The 14487-nt window shown below is 50.3% G+C and overlaps 1 protein-coding gene across 6 annotated transcripts in view; it reads left to right on the top strand.

Annotated features, from left to right (window-relative positions):
* The window catches only part of MTMR4 (myotubularin related protein 4), a 44030-nt gene extending 29543 nt beyond the window's left edge, over positions 1 to 14487 (top strand). For all 6 annotated transcript variants that reach the window (XM_415720.7, XM_015295932.4, XM_015295931.4 and 3 more), the window contains 11 exons: positions 5111 to 5307; positions 5542 to 5670; positions 5975 to 6086; positions 6419 to 6614; positions 7095 to 7280; positions 8949 to 9119; positions 9241 to 9395; positions 9756 to 10986; positions 11347 to 11457; positions 11832 to 11920; positions 12217 to 14487. In XM_415720.7, coding sequence (XP_415720.6) covers positions 5111 to 5307; positions 5542 to 5670; positions 5975 to 6086; positions 6419 to 6614; positions 7095 to 7280; positions 8949 to 9119; positions 9241 to 9395; positions 9756 to 10986; positions 11347 to 11457; positions 11832 to 11920; positions 12217 to 12394 — 2755 coding nt within the window. In that variant the 3' untranslated portion in view covers positions 12395 to 14487. The remainder of the gene's footprint in view (positions 1 to 5110; positions 5308 to 5541; positions 5671 to 5974; positions 6087 to 6418; positions 6615 to 7094; positions 7281 to 8948; positions 9120 to 9240; positions 9396 to 9755; positions 10987 to 11346; positions 11458 to 11831; positions 11921 to 12216) is intronic.

Genomic DNA, 14487 nt, shown 5'->3' with positions numbered 1-14487 from the left:
GCAGGTCTGCAAGCTTGGTCTGTGCTGGTAAAGCAGGATGTTCTCCCAGAGGGAGTTCGGGTAACTGCTGCTTCTTTTTTGCTTTCAGTTAGATCTGAGCATGGGGGTGACTTTGCTACTGTGGGAGGTGCAGCAAGGGCACCATGTCCAATTCAGGTTCTCTCTCTCCGAGTTTCAGAGTATTTTGATGAGATGATATGTGCCTAGCTTCTTTGAAAAGAAGTCTTGGCCAAAATGAGCCTGCTGCATGGCCCCTCCATCAGCTAGGTAGTGTCATAGAATCATAGAATTACAAGGTTGGAAAGGACCTACAAGATCATCTAATCCAACTGTCCTCCTATAACCATTACTACCCACTGAGCTTCTAAACCATATCTCATAGCACCTCATCCAGACAAGTAGGTCCAGCAGGTCCATCCAGGTCCAGTAGGACCTGCATGTACCTTCTGGTACCCATCTGCAAATCATTTCTGTTTTGCGTGAGTTGTGAGAGTTTGTAAACATTGAGGTAACGGGGAGGATGAAATGTTTGCTGGTGGCTGAACGTGGCTGAGTCGATAGCTGGTAAACAGAGGGAGTGCCTCTTCCCTGGTCAGAGCAGCCTTCCAAAAATCATCTGTATATGAGGATGTATGCAGCTGGGCAGCAAGTAAAGCAGAGCTTTTCAGGGCAGGGGGTGATTTCTCTTTAAATACATCTAGGAGACTGGCATGTTTGAGACAAATGGGAGGTCGGTTGCATAGGTGTGCAGGAAGATACCTCACCCAGCTGGTGTATGTTGTAATGTATATTGTGATTTCTAGCATTAGACTCGGTGTTAGCAATTATTAAATCCAAATACAAAAAGCTTTGAAAATACCAGAGCTGCACAACAAAGCAAAGCCCTGGGAAGCAGTAGAGCCAGGAAGTGAAGACAGGGAATTTACACACACTGTAGCTGTACGTCTCTGTGTTACGTGGTTTGTGTTATCTGCTATTAGATGCTGGCAAAACACGGCGTGTTGTTCCTACGAGACCTAAACTCTGCAGCAGAAGAGTAATGAGTGCTGGTTATCGCATGGAGCCTTGCCCTCTTTGTAGCCAAGTCAGCTAAGAAGTTAATTGTGCTTGTGATTACTTTTGCTAACATTGGCCTGGCACTGGAGACTGTCCCAGTGTGCTTCCCCACCCGAGGGCAGAAGCATGTCTTTTTGCTGCTCTCTTACAATTATTTTGTTCAGCGCTTTATAATATCGCTCTGAGGATACCCAGTAATTTTCAGGCTGAGCTGCAGCCCTCTGCAGCCTGGGATCAGATTACAAGGTGCTGACGAGTGATGCTACGAAATGGGGCAAGGCCTTCGCCATCTCTTCCTCATCCTCGTGCGCTCTTTCGGCTTTGCCCCCAGAATGGAAGCGTTTGGCCAGGAGAGCCCGTGGGGGCCGTGGTGTAGTGCCTTGTGCTGTACCGGGGGAAGGGGAGAAATGCACACCTCCCACTCAGCTCCTCAGCACCCCCAGCTCAGGACAGGTGGGGTGCGTGCACCCCAAGGACTCAGCCACCACAGGACCGGCTGGTAGAGCTCAGAGCTTCACAGGGCTGCAGTTGCATTCCTGGCTGACAGACAGGTCTGAAAAGTGTGACACCAGAGGTATCACGTTATCAATTTCCTTACAAAAAGTAGAATTGAGCTGGTAAGCAAAGCAGCAGCACAGGTCTTCATCGCTGAGTTCTCAGTGGAGATGCACGGTGGAGATGCAGGAGCCTCCAGGCATGGTTTGCTTGTAAAGCAGCGCAGAGGATGCAATTAATTATTTAGCTGACTACGGAGGCAGACGGGCACGGTGTGCCAGCCGCTCCTCGTCACTGCGCTGTCTGCACAGCCACCTTCAGAAGTCCTTGGCACTGCTCTAGCTGAGAGCTGCTCACAGATGCTCCCAGTCACCTTTATCTGTGCCCATGCTGCAGCCAAGCGTCAGGGAAATGGCAGGCAAATGGTGGGCATTTCTGCAGCCTGATGGAAGAGCACACAGCCTGGGGCCTTCTGGTCATGCTGCGTGGGGCAGGGCTCTCCCCTGTACACCTGGAAACTGGGAGTGCTTGCAGGTGGGAGCCCATAGGTATCACTGAGAGGCACTGCTCTGGAAACCCTCTCTCAGTTGTTACTCTTGTTTTTAGCCAAGCTGCTTAGAGAGCTCTTAGTTGCAGCTTTCTGGTTGCTTGTGGCATGTGCTAAGAACATCAGATGTGCTCTAGCTTTGTGCTCTGAGTGAATCTGGGAGTGAAAGGTGAACTGATCCAACGCAGGCACCTCCTGCTTTAGATTCTGAAGGGCTCTTGAGCCATTTAGACTAAACTGAGGATTAGTAAGGGGTAATGTTGGCCCATAAGTGAAAATGCTATGGCGCTTTGCACTGTTCCAGTTTCTAGGATCGCTTTCTTGAAGGAAAACCACGAGTAAGAAAAGAACTGAAATGCATCGTGTGCTTGTGGTGAGCACAGAGTCAAGCAACGCGTGTGCCCCAGGCTGGGGGAGCTCAGTGCAGGCTCAGGTTAGGCTTTGGTTCTTCCACTGGCACCTGTTACACTTTCTGCTTACTGATGACTTCATGCTCGTTGATGCTGGCCATGCTTCCCTGTGTTTATTAGCACATCATTATGTCTCGTGAAACCGATTAGCTCAAGATTGTGCCCTGCCCAGTATTTGTTGCTCTGCTTAGAAGTCTGTGGCACCGAGAATTCTCTGAATGCTGTGTGACTTTTTGGCCACGTTGGTAGCACTGCACGAAGCAGTCTGAAGTGTGGCTTCTCACAGCAGCACAGCCGAAGCCCTTTCCTACCTTCTGTGTCCCGAACGGAGCCGTCACACCCAGCCAGGCACTGGGAGCAGTCATGGCACAGCACCCGCGTGTCCCAAAAACGTGCTCAGGCACTGTCTGGGAAAGTGCTAGTTGGCACAGGCCAGAAGCTGTGGGTGTGCTAACAAACAGGCTTGGGTGATCACGGGCCGGTGCTCCAGTCCACACCTTGGCTCTGTTTCACTTACTAGTATAAACAAAGCCTTTGCTGCTGTCGGTGCTACCCATCCTGCAGTCATCCTGCAGCCAGAAATAGATCTCCTGGGAGTGACGCTGCTCCTCATCTTGCAAAACAGAACTGCAGCAGAGGATGGCACCAAAAGAAAAGGGCCCCAAAGTGTTTTGAGCCGAACACGAATGTTATTTTTTTTGGAAGTCTTCAGTTTAGAATCTTCATCAGTGCTATCTACAGGATGTCATTAGCAAGAAAAAATTCCTTGCGGGTTGCTTCAGGAGAAGCAACATTGTCTCTGAGAAGCAAAACCATTCCTCCAAGCTGCAGAGCTGCTGGTGAGAGGCTGTGTAGCACTATTAGAAGAAATCCAAAGCCTCGGCGTGTTCTGAGTGTGCTGCCTTTCAGAGCAAATAGTGGGAAGAAGCAACGCCTTGTGCTGTGGGACAGCAGAGCCCATAAAGGAGTGACAGCATGAGGAAGAATGAATGAGAATGGCAGAGGTGCTGCTCAGAGCCCACTGGCACTAAGCAGCCTTTGAGTACTGGCTTGAGGCTCGTGCTAGTGTGCATTGGGATCTGAACTGTTACATCTTCTACTCGGCCACCAGTGCAACTTTTTCAGAGGTGTTGACCTACAAAAGGTATTTGGGTGTTGTTTGTCAGGTCCTTATCCGTGTCTGTTCTTACTCTGGCTCATCTTCAGAGAGGTGTTGCATGAGGGGCAGCAGGGCAGGGAAGGGCAGGTGTTATTGTTAGGAAGAACTGAGATACAGGACCATCCAGTTCCTCATCCCCTCCCTGAGAAGGGCCAGACACCAGGGATAGAATCTCATGGGAGTGTAACAGGACGGGGATGCAGATGTTCTGCCTCCACAGCCTTTGCAGCAGCCAGTATCTTCCATTTCCTGCCACATATATTCAGGTGAATGTGAGATTGTGCTTTCTATGGTCACTCAGTGAGCCTACTCACCATGGACTTTTCGTTTTGCATTAACTTTTCATTTATTATCATTAAATTTAATATGCTTTTTTATCACTTGATATCACGAGATCCTCTATAGTTTTTTTTCCAGTCAGCTACAGACAATCATGGATAATTCCGTAGCAGCAGCAAATTTTGTCACATAATCCTCCATCCCCTTTCCAGGCCTCTTAAGATGGACGTTGATGTGAAAAATGCACACTTAGCCCTATTTCAGGCCTTCTGTGAAGCCTACAGCCAGGGTAGGGTTCATATTTTAGGGCTTATTAATAAACACCAGCTCAGGCCTCCACCCAGAAACTAACTAGTCTGATGCTGAGTGAGCTAATCCCTCTAACTTACAAGTGGTAAATGAAATGGTTTAACAACCGCCATGTCCTGCAAGGAAGAGGTGATAAGGGAAGAACAGAGCACTGTCACAACTAATAACTGTGACTTTCCCAAAGTACAGCCATAATTATTTGAAATTCTCTCTTAAGAGAACAATGGCTAGAGCAACTGGCAGTTTCCCACTCGCTGCAGAGGTTCATTTCAGTGGGTCCTACCATTGGGTCTGGGCATACAGCTGCCCCCGAGCTGCCGCTGTGTGTTCCTGACAGCCCCTCCGCAGCCACCCGCCCCACTGCCGTCTCATTTTGCCAGCTGCTCCAACCCCTTTGCTGCTCCTGCACTGCTCGCAGTCATCTCGTGTTCCTCATCGCTGTGATCTGAGTGATGGCCTCCCTGTCACAGAATCATAGAATAACAGAAAAGCTTGAGTTGGAAAGGACCTCAAGGATCGTCAAGTTCGTCCCTCCTGCTGCAGGCAGGGTTGCCAACCGTTAGATTGAGTACTAGATCAGGTTGCCCAAGGCCCATCCAACCTGGCCATGCACATCTCCAGGAACGGGGCATCCACAACCTCTCTGGGCAACCACTATCACCACTGTTGTTGTGAATAACTGCTGTTTGAAGTCCCTGTTCCATTTCTGAAGTGCCCTGCCCTGTTTCACTGCTTGGTGCAGGGTTAGATGCAGTGGGTGAAGCAGTGAGCAGGGCTGCCCAGGCACCGGCTGGCTGGGGGCGAGGGGGGAGGTTTGCTGGGGTGTCCCTCACCTCCACGGGGCTTCCTTTGCAGACACGTGCGTAACGGGGCGGTGATTGCACGCTGCAGCCAGCCTGAAATCAGCTGGTGGGGCTGGCGGAATGCTGATGATGAGTATCTCGTGACATCAATTGCCAAAGCCTGTGCCTTGAACCCTGGAGCGAAGGCACCCGGCGGCGTGCCGCACAACGGGAGCAGCGATGGCAGCGAGGCCTGCGAGGCTGACTTCGGTGAGACAACACACTTCTTCTGCTGTCTCCTAAATGTGTGCGTTATACAGCGCTCCCTACACCTCAATGTCACTGCTGCTAACAGGGCTGTTATAATGCAAGATTTACACCCGGTATCCAGGTTCATAATCTGGGCCCTGCATGTGGGCTGGGTGCACAGCCAGTGCTGGGCTGCCGTGGGAGGGAGGGAGGAAGGGAAGGAGGTGCAGCACTCAGCCTGTGCTCTCTCTGCAGACTCATCCCTCACCGCGTGTTCAGGTGTGGAGAACGTGGGCACTCCTCAGAAGCTGCTGATCCTTGATGCCAGGTCCTACACGGCGGCCGTGGCCAACAGGGCAAAGGGAGGAGGCTGTGAATGCGAAGGTACGCGGGGCTGAGCACATCCCACAGCGCTTCTTGAACCTGCTGAGTTGAGTGGGCCCTGGAGCAGTCTGTGTCAGGTTGGGTTCATGTGCTCAGTCTCTGGGAGCACATTGCCCTTCTCAGTTGTGCAGAGTCCATTACTCCACAGTAACAGCTGCTGGCCTACAAGGCTTTCTAGAAAAACTGCCTACTTGCTGCTGGAATTGAGCAGTGCTGCTGTGGGGGGACAACCAAACTGTGCATGGAGGCAATCACTGCAGTGCAGCAGCAATTCCTGAATGTTTCTGTCTCTCTTCTTGTTCAGAGTATTACCCAAACTGCGAAGTTGTGTTTATGGGCATGGCCAACATCCACTCCATCCGGAACAGTTTCCAGTATCTGCGAGCTGTCTGCAGTCAAGTGCCAGACCCCAGCAAGTAAGTCACCTTTCTCTAGCTATGGGGGAGGTGCTCACAGTGCTTAAACGTGGCCCATTTCGATCCCTGGTAATCTGGAATGGATTGCATCACAGACTTAAGTATCTGTTGTCTGTATGTATCCTATTCTCTATGTATCAGAAACATCAGAGAAAAATTGCAATTAGATGTTGGTTTGTAATTATTCCCAAGCTGGTTGACTCTTCTTTTTGACACGTTTTTTAAAAGACTATTATTTTCACTGAGAAGACAAAAGCAACTTGGGTTAATGTGTTGTTTTGCCACTTGGAGGACTAAGCCACCATCCTCCTGCTTTTTTGCACACCTTCTAGCTGGCTTTCAGCCCTGGAGAGCACCAAGTGGCTGCAGCACCTTTCTGTCATGCTGAAGGCAGCAGTGCTGGTCTCCAGTGCAGTTGACAGAGAAGGACGCCCAGTGCTGGTTCATTGCTCTGATGGCTGGGACAGGACCCCACAGATCGTAGCGCTGGCAAAGATTCTTCTGGACCCCTATTACAGGACAATGGAGGTATGCGTTGTGCTACTCTGCTGTTTCATGTCTGTCAAATGGCAGCTCTTGTCTTTGAGTCTCGGCAGAAAGGAGCAAAACTCCATGTGGAAATTAGCTTACTGGCATTTCAGAGCTGTTATTATTGAGTTTTTCTGTATGTTCTTCCTGCCTCTTTTCAGTGAATTGTATGCCTCATTCCCAGTTTGGTAAAGCGCTTTGGTAAATAACCTGTTGTGTTCAAGGTGCAGCTGCTTCCCTGCTCCTCCTTGTGATTATTTTATTTATTTACGTTCATTCTCAAGGTTGTTTGTCATATAGAAATAACAGACGTTGCTTTGTGTTTGAAAGCCTCTGACCTTCAGGTAGCTTTACCCCCAAACCGAGCACAGTTTCCTTGCCAGAGCTGCATTAGTCCTGAGATCACTTGCCTCTGCTGGCAGATGGAGCTTGCCTTGTCTCGCTCGGTGCCTACAGCAAAGTTTTCTCTTTTATTCACAGGGTTTCCAGGTGCTTGTTGAATCAGATTGGCTGGATTTTGGTCACAAATTTGGTGATCGCTGTGGGCACCAGGAGAAGGTGGAAGATCAGAATGAGCAGTGCCCGGTTTTCCTCCAGTGGCTGGATGCTGTTCATCAGCTTCTGAAGCAATTTCCTTGCCTCTTTGAATTTAATGAAGCCTTTTTGGTAAGCAATACGCACAGAATCGTAGAATCACCAAGGTTGGAAAAGACCCACAGGATCACCCAGTCCAACCATCCACCTATCACCAATGGTTCTCGCTAAACCATGTCCCTCAACACAGCGTCCAAACGTTCCTTGGACACCCCCAGGGTCGGTGACTCCACCACCTCTCTGGGCAGCCCATTGCAGTGCCTGACCACCCTTTCAGACAAGTAGTATTTCCTGACGTCCAGCCTGAATCTTCCTTGGTGCAGCTTGAAGCCATTCCCTCTAGTCCTATCACTGTCACACGAGAGAAGAGGCTGACCCCCAGCTCACTGCAACCTCCCTTCAGGTAGTTATAGAGAGCAATAAGGTCTCCCCTGAGCCTCCTCTTCTCTAGACTGAACAATCCCAGCTCCTTCAGCTGCTCCTCATAAGGCCTGTGCTCCAGAGCCCTCACCAGCTTTGTTACCCATCTCTGATGTCTTTTGTGAGGCCTCACCAGTGCTGAGTACAGGGGGACAATTACTTCCCTGTTCCTACTGGCAACACTGTTTCTGATACAAGCCAGGATGCCATTGGCCTTCTTGGCCACCTGGGCACACTGCTGGCTCGTGTTCAGTCGAGCATCAATCAATATCCCCAGTTCCATTTCCTCTACACAGTCTTCCAGCCACTCTGCCCCAAGCCTGTAGCGTTGCCTGGGGTTGTTGTGGCCAAAGTGCAGGATCCAGCATTTGGTCTTGCTGAACCTCATCCCATTGGCTTCAGCCCAGCTATCCAACCTATCCACATCCCTCTGTAAGGCCTCGCTACCCTCAGGCAGATCGACACTTCCATCCAGCTTGGTGTCATCTGCAAGCTTACTGAGGGTGCACTCAATGCCCTCATCCAGGCCATCAATAAAGATATGGAAGAGGACAGGCCCCAGCACCGACCCCTGGGGAAACATGCAAAGTATGCAAATGCTTCTTTATTCCTTGCCAGCTGTTAGCAGAGGCAGAGAGGAGGCCATGATATTTTATGGTGTTATAGTTGGAAGACAACAAAAATACAATTCTTTAAAAACTGGGAAGTGTCTGAGTACTGTTTGGGCTCTCTGCTGGCATTCCTGACATACCTGTGCGGGTTCCGCCCTGCCCTTTAGTTGAGGCATTCTGACCTGCTTCTGTATGTGCAGTGCTGCTGACAGCTTCTCTTTGACTGCTTGCATTTCTTCCTTCTCCCAGTGGGGACTGCAGGCTTGGCAGACCAAACAGACTGGGCAGTGATGAAAGTTTTATGTTCTGTAGTTTCTTTGGATTGCTCCTTCTCCAGGTCCTTTTCTAGCCCAGTGAATTCACGTACCATCATCAGCTCTGTTTTAATCAAAAGCTTCCATCAGCAGCACTGTTATAACCAAAAGCTTGGTGTAAGAAAAAATACGGGGAAATGATAGCTATTAATCTCTGCCTTATCATGTAATACAGCTTAAGGTCATAGACATGGTATCAGTTGACTGTTGATTTCACTTTAATCAAAGTGCCTTCTGTTAGCCGCTCTTTGTCCTGCCCTGTGTGACAGAGAGGGCAGCGCTAAGGCTACCAGCTGGGTGAGAATCTTCCCAGAGAGGTGGAAGATATTGCCCTTGGAGACAGGCAACACCACCTTCCAATAGCCATGACAACTGTTCTCCCTTTGATGCTGCAGGTGAAGCTGGTGCAGCACACGTATTCCTGCCTCTATGGGACCTTCCTTGGGAACAGCCCATGCGAGCGAGAGATGCACAACATCTACAAGCGGACCTGCTCCGTGTGGTCCCTCCTGCGGGCTGGAAATAAGAACTTCCACAATCTTCTCTACATGCCAGGGTCTGAGCAGGTGAGTATTGCTCCTGGCCTCGCTTTCTGGGCTGTCCACCTGCCAGGCACCAAGAACTGTACGAGGAGAGGCTGGAGAGGTTTCCTGCTGTGTTCATCTCTAACCACAGTGGTTGTTGCAGGTGCTGCATCCTGTGTGCCACGTGCGAGCACTGTACGTCTGGACAGCAGTGTATCTCCCAGCTTCTTCCCCGCACCCTTTGGGACAGGATGACATGGACATTTACATGTCCCCTGGATCTCAAAGCCAGGAGTTCAGTGGCAGATGTTTGGACAGGTAAGAGCCTAGAGCTCCAGTCCCGGGTTGCCTCTTACCCACAGTCATCTTTCCCTTCTTGTAGTTCCTCTGTTTTACCTCTTGCGCTCGTTATCTTCGCTGTGGGGAGCAAGAGCTGTGTAGCATTGTCCCACCCACTTGAAGGAGAACGTGTACGGCTCACTGCTGCCCAAAAAGGCAGACTGCAGATGCCAGGTTGCAGATGTAATGTTCTGCATTTCAGCTCATGCTGCTGCACCCCTCCTCTCTTCCCACCCCATCGTCTCCAATTAGGACCATTTCCATTATCATAGCTACAGCTGAAATGAGGGAAGTTTCAAAGAGTTTTGTTTTGAGATTTGCTTTGCTTTGGGGTTCCAGATTACCAAAGACCAGATCTATGGACGACCTGCTTTCAGCCTGCGACTCCAGCAGCCCGCTGACCCGCACGTCCAGTGATCCAAACCTGAATAACCACTGTCAGGAGGTGCGTGTGGGACTGGAAGCCAGGCATGCTGCCACTGAGGGAGCCGAGCTGCACGTGGGAGAAGGCAGCATGGTGGCTGCTGCTGAGACGCAGCAAGTAGAGGAGCAGCAGGAAAATGTCCCCCTGCAAGCCAGCAGTGCTTTCAACAGCACCACTGAGCATGAAGAGCAAAGCAAGAAGCTGAGCAGCTGGGCATCTGTGCCAGCAAATGGCCTATCTGTGGAGACAGAAAAGGGAAATGGAACTTACACGGAGGAACTGGATGGTGCATGCCCAGCTCCAAATCCTTCCAAACAGGAAAATGTTGACAGCGTTTCCAACAGTTCTGGAAAGCAATTAGAATCCCGTTCCCAGGAACCTTTGAAGGCTACTGGCTTGGCACCCAGTGGAGAAGGCTGCCCCAAGAAAAACACCACCTGCCAAGACATTCCCAGCCAGGAGCCACTGGCACCCAGCGCTCCTTGTCAGGAGCCGGGCATCCCCTGTCCAGATGAAGACAGCAGCAAAGGTTATGCTGGAAGGAAGGGGCTCTGTGAGGATCCCTGCCGGATGGGGAGAGGCCCACTAGAGCAATGGCGCAAGCCCATTTCCCAGAGCCAAAGCAGCGAGTTCTCCTTTTTGGGGTCCAACTGGGACAGTTTTCAAGGAATGGTGACATCGCTCCCCAATGGGGAGCCCACGCCCAGACAGCTCCTCTCCTACGGTTGTTGTAGCAAGAGGTTGAGCAGCAAACAGCTCCGGGCACCGGGCCTGTGTTTCAGCAGCCCGTGGTCTGCCAGGGAAGGTGCAAAAGGCTCGGTCTGCTCTGGCCACATCGGCACGCATTTTGCAGGCTCCACAGGGAAGCCCAGCCGTTCGTGGCTGCCCTGCCACCTGAAGCAAGCGCCTGGTCCCAAACACATGCCACCAAAATGTCCTTCTCCCGTGCCTCCTCTCTACCTGGATGATGATGGGCTCCCTTTCCCCACGGATGTGATTCAGCACAGGCTGCGGCAGATCGAGGCCAGCTACAAGCAGGAGGTGGAGCAGCTCCGCAGGCAGGTGCGGGAGCTGCAGCTGCGGTTGGACATCCGCCACTTCTGCGCCCCGCCGGCTGAACCGCCCATGGACTACGAGGACGATTTCGTAAGTAACTGCCTCTAACAGCTTCAGCTGTGCAGCCCTCTGCCAGCAGCAGTCTCTGCACGCCCCCTCACACTGCCTGCTCCAAACTGCATTCACATTCCTATAACTTCGGAGCAGATGGTTGAGACCACTGCTGTGTTTCTTCAGCCCCATTCCCCTCATCCACAAGCCATGTCCTCGTTCCTCCTGGAGGTACTTCTGCTTCCAGGTGGCCAAGCAATGGCTCCTATGCAGTCACAAAAGCTTCAGTGCTTTGCTCCTTGTACAGGGAAATGCAGAGCAACCCACATGCCCCTCGCAAGCACTGTGTGGCTGGAGAGGGAGTGCCCTTGGACAGGATTTGTGACTCTCTTCTTGCAGACATGTCTGAAGGAATCAGATGGCAGCGACACTGAGGACTTCTGCTCTGATCACAGTGAAGATTGTTTGTCAGAAGCGAGCTGGGAGCCTGTTGACAAGAAGGAGACCGAGGTATGTGTGTTGTAACAGCAAATGCTATAAATGCAGCAGGAGAGGATGTTTCCCTTCTGGCAGCTGATTTCCATGGTTACAGCAATGATGATTAGGCTGGAAGCAGGGCTGAGAGAAGCCACCCTTGTCCTTTAAGGGAAGAGAGTCTGTCTGCATCCTCATCTGCTGCATCCTGTTGTAGTAGGCGCTTGGCGGGGATACGTGCTGTACGGGATAGGCCTGAAAGGAAAGGAACAGAAAGGAACCTGAGGGATGGGCTGTATCACGGCTGGCCTGTTCTGATCCAGAGCAACATCTCAGCCTGCATTCGGGTCCTGAGACGTGGTCATTGTGGTGTTAGACTTGAAGCTGATGAGGACTGGTATTTGCCCTAGGTCACGCGGTGGGTTCCAGACCACATGGCCTCGCATTGTTTTAACTGCGATTGTGAATTCTGGCTGGCGAAACGGAGGCATCACTGCAGGTAAACAATATTTTTGCTGCAGTTCCACTCTTCTTCTCTGCCTGTCTCTTAAACCTCCCAAAATGCTTGTCTGCAGTGTTTGTCCCCTCCACCTCCAAAGAGAAATTATTGGGACTTTGTTTTATTTACCAGATCTCAGTAATTCCCTGCAGATTCCCCGTCTGCTACGTTTTCCTTGTTTCCATTTCCCCGAGGTCTTTGGTCCTTCTGATCCCAAACTGGATCCTTTACGCTTGCTGAGTTTTTTTTCTGGTGTTTGCAGCTCTCTTTTCACTGCCTTTCTTTCTTCCTGACAGGAACTGTGGGAATGTGTTTTGTGCTGGTTGCTGCCACCTGAAGTTGCCCATCCCCGATCAGCAGTTGTATGACCCTGTCCTCGTTTGTAACTCCTGTTATGACCACATCCAAGTGTCTCGTGCCAGGGAGCTCATGAGCCAACATCTGAAGAAGCCCATCGCCACAGCTTCCAGCTGAATGCCAGACAAGGGACCGGTCTAAGCCCAGCCTTTTCTCTCATGGGTTTGAAGGGTGACTCTGCCTCCACTGTAATTGTGAAGGCCTTTGGTGCAACACTTGAACACCAAGCTTGAATGCACTGTCTTCAGCAGTCTTACGATCAGACCTGGAGCAGAGGAGCTCAGATTAGAGAGTACGGTGTGCCTCCACTGTGGTACCGGTGGGCCCGTACATTGTAGTCTGACCTAGGGCAAAAGAGGGGATTGCAGTCTCTTATGTTTATGGGCTGGAAAGCAATGTTTTCACAGATATTGCCTGTGCAAAGTACCCCCAAAGCAATAGAAAGGCATGTTTAGAACCAACTCCCCCAACAAAGGCAGGCTGCTGTACAAGAAGGAAGAGGGCAGACTCGAGGTGGTACTATGTGCTTTGGAAGGGCCTCAGCCTGGAGCAGTTCTGTAGATTCTCTTTCCATGAGTGTGATTTGTGATCAGCTTGGTGAACAAGACTCATTAGCCGTCACTAATTGATTTTCTCTTGAGCGTTGAAGAGAAATTCATTCTGGCTGAAAACAGGCCAAGCAGATTTTGCCTGTTTTCATGCTCCGCTAGGATTGGTGAATGCACCTGACTTTGCCCCTGCCCGCCAGCTGTGCGGGGAGATGGGAGATTGGCTTTTTCACTTCCTGCTCTGTCCGTCTGCTTTGTCTGCAGTAGTGTCACAGCCTGGTGCTAACACAGGAATGGCACCCTGATCCTCTCCTGGCATGGAAACAGAACTCGTGTTCCTGTGTTGCTCCTCCTCCCCTTTTCTGCCCTCAGCTCTCCACTTCCTACTGCTCTGTATCCTGAAAACTTGATACCCTGAGGGTATAGGCCATAATATGTTGTTTTACCTCCTGGAATGTGCTGTCTGGTGTATGTGAGGGTTTCAGTCCAAATGCTGCTATATATTTCTGTGCACTTAATGTAACCCGAAAAAGGGAGAATGAAGCATTGATACCAAATGGAGGTGGGGAAAGACACTGGCTGACATAGACACTACTGTCTGTGCTTTTCACTTTAGGATGTACAACCAAGCCACAGTGATAAACATGACACATGGCATCTGTTCAGTGGTGGAAACAATATCTCTGGTTTGCCCCAGTGCTACCTAAAATGCCTCTTGAATTTGACTTCCTTTTTTTTTTTTGTCTCCTGTACAGTGGTCAGAGTTCAGAGTTGCCAACTTGTAATTGCCTCTCTGCTTGTTCCTTAAACTAGAGAGCAGGAATCCCAACTCATTCCAAAAAAGAAAAGTAACTGGGTTTAGAAAGTAAGAAAGGTTTCGAAAGAAAAGGTGGCTTTGGGTGAACTTCTGTTTAATTGCTAGATCTCTGTGGGAGTATCCATCCTGCCTCCTTTCTAAGATATCCGCAGGCATTAGTGAGGAAGAAGAGTTTGAGTGTGGGGCATTTCTTTCCAGGAACGTAGGTTTTCTTCCCAAAGACATGAAAATGCCCTATATACACATCATGAGCTGAGACTTCATATGTTTGGAGGGAGGACCAGTGAGGGCATTTGGTCAAACAAGGCGAAGTACTTTATGCTGTTTTGATCTCCCAGATTTTTGCTAACGGTTTGTCATCTCTGTCAGAGGGAATGGAACAATGACCCTTTCCTGCACTTTGATATGTCAGCCTCTGGTTTTGTAAATCCCAGTAGTGCAAACAAAGCTAGCATCATGTGAAGACCCTGTACCTACTTGGACTCTGCTTCTTTTCCATACTGGGAACAACCAATATGGCTTTGGGACGAGAAGGCACCTTGCTTCAGATTCTCCCCTGCCTTGTACCTTGCAGTCATTGCCAGACATGGAAGATGACCATGGGGCTGGCAGAAGAATTTGCTCCTGTTTTACACATGTTGGAATGACTGCAAGCAATAAGGAAGCCAGAAACTAGGTACTCCTGGCCCTTCCGTTCAGGCCATTAGTCCAAACTGCTTTTAGCTCTTGTGAGTTTCAGCGTCACAATGTGCTGGCCAAAAACTCTAAAATCAGTTCTATAGCATTGTGACAAACAAAATGTGCTGTACAACTCAATACAGTTGAAATAAAATCTCTATATTAGT

This window comes from Gallus gallus, chromosome 19, assembly GCF_016699485.2.
Source record: "Gallus gallus isolate bGalGal1 chromosome 19, bGalGal1.mat.broiler.GRCg7b, whole genome shotgun sequence".
Classification (NCBI taxonomy): Eukaryota; Metazoa; Chordata; class Aves; order Galliformes; family Phasianidae; genus Gallus; species Gallus gallus.
This window is presented reverse-complemented; position numbering and strand designations above follow the sequence as displayed.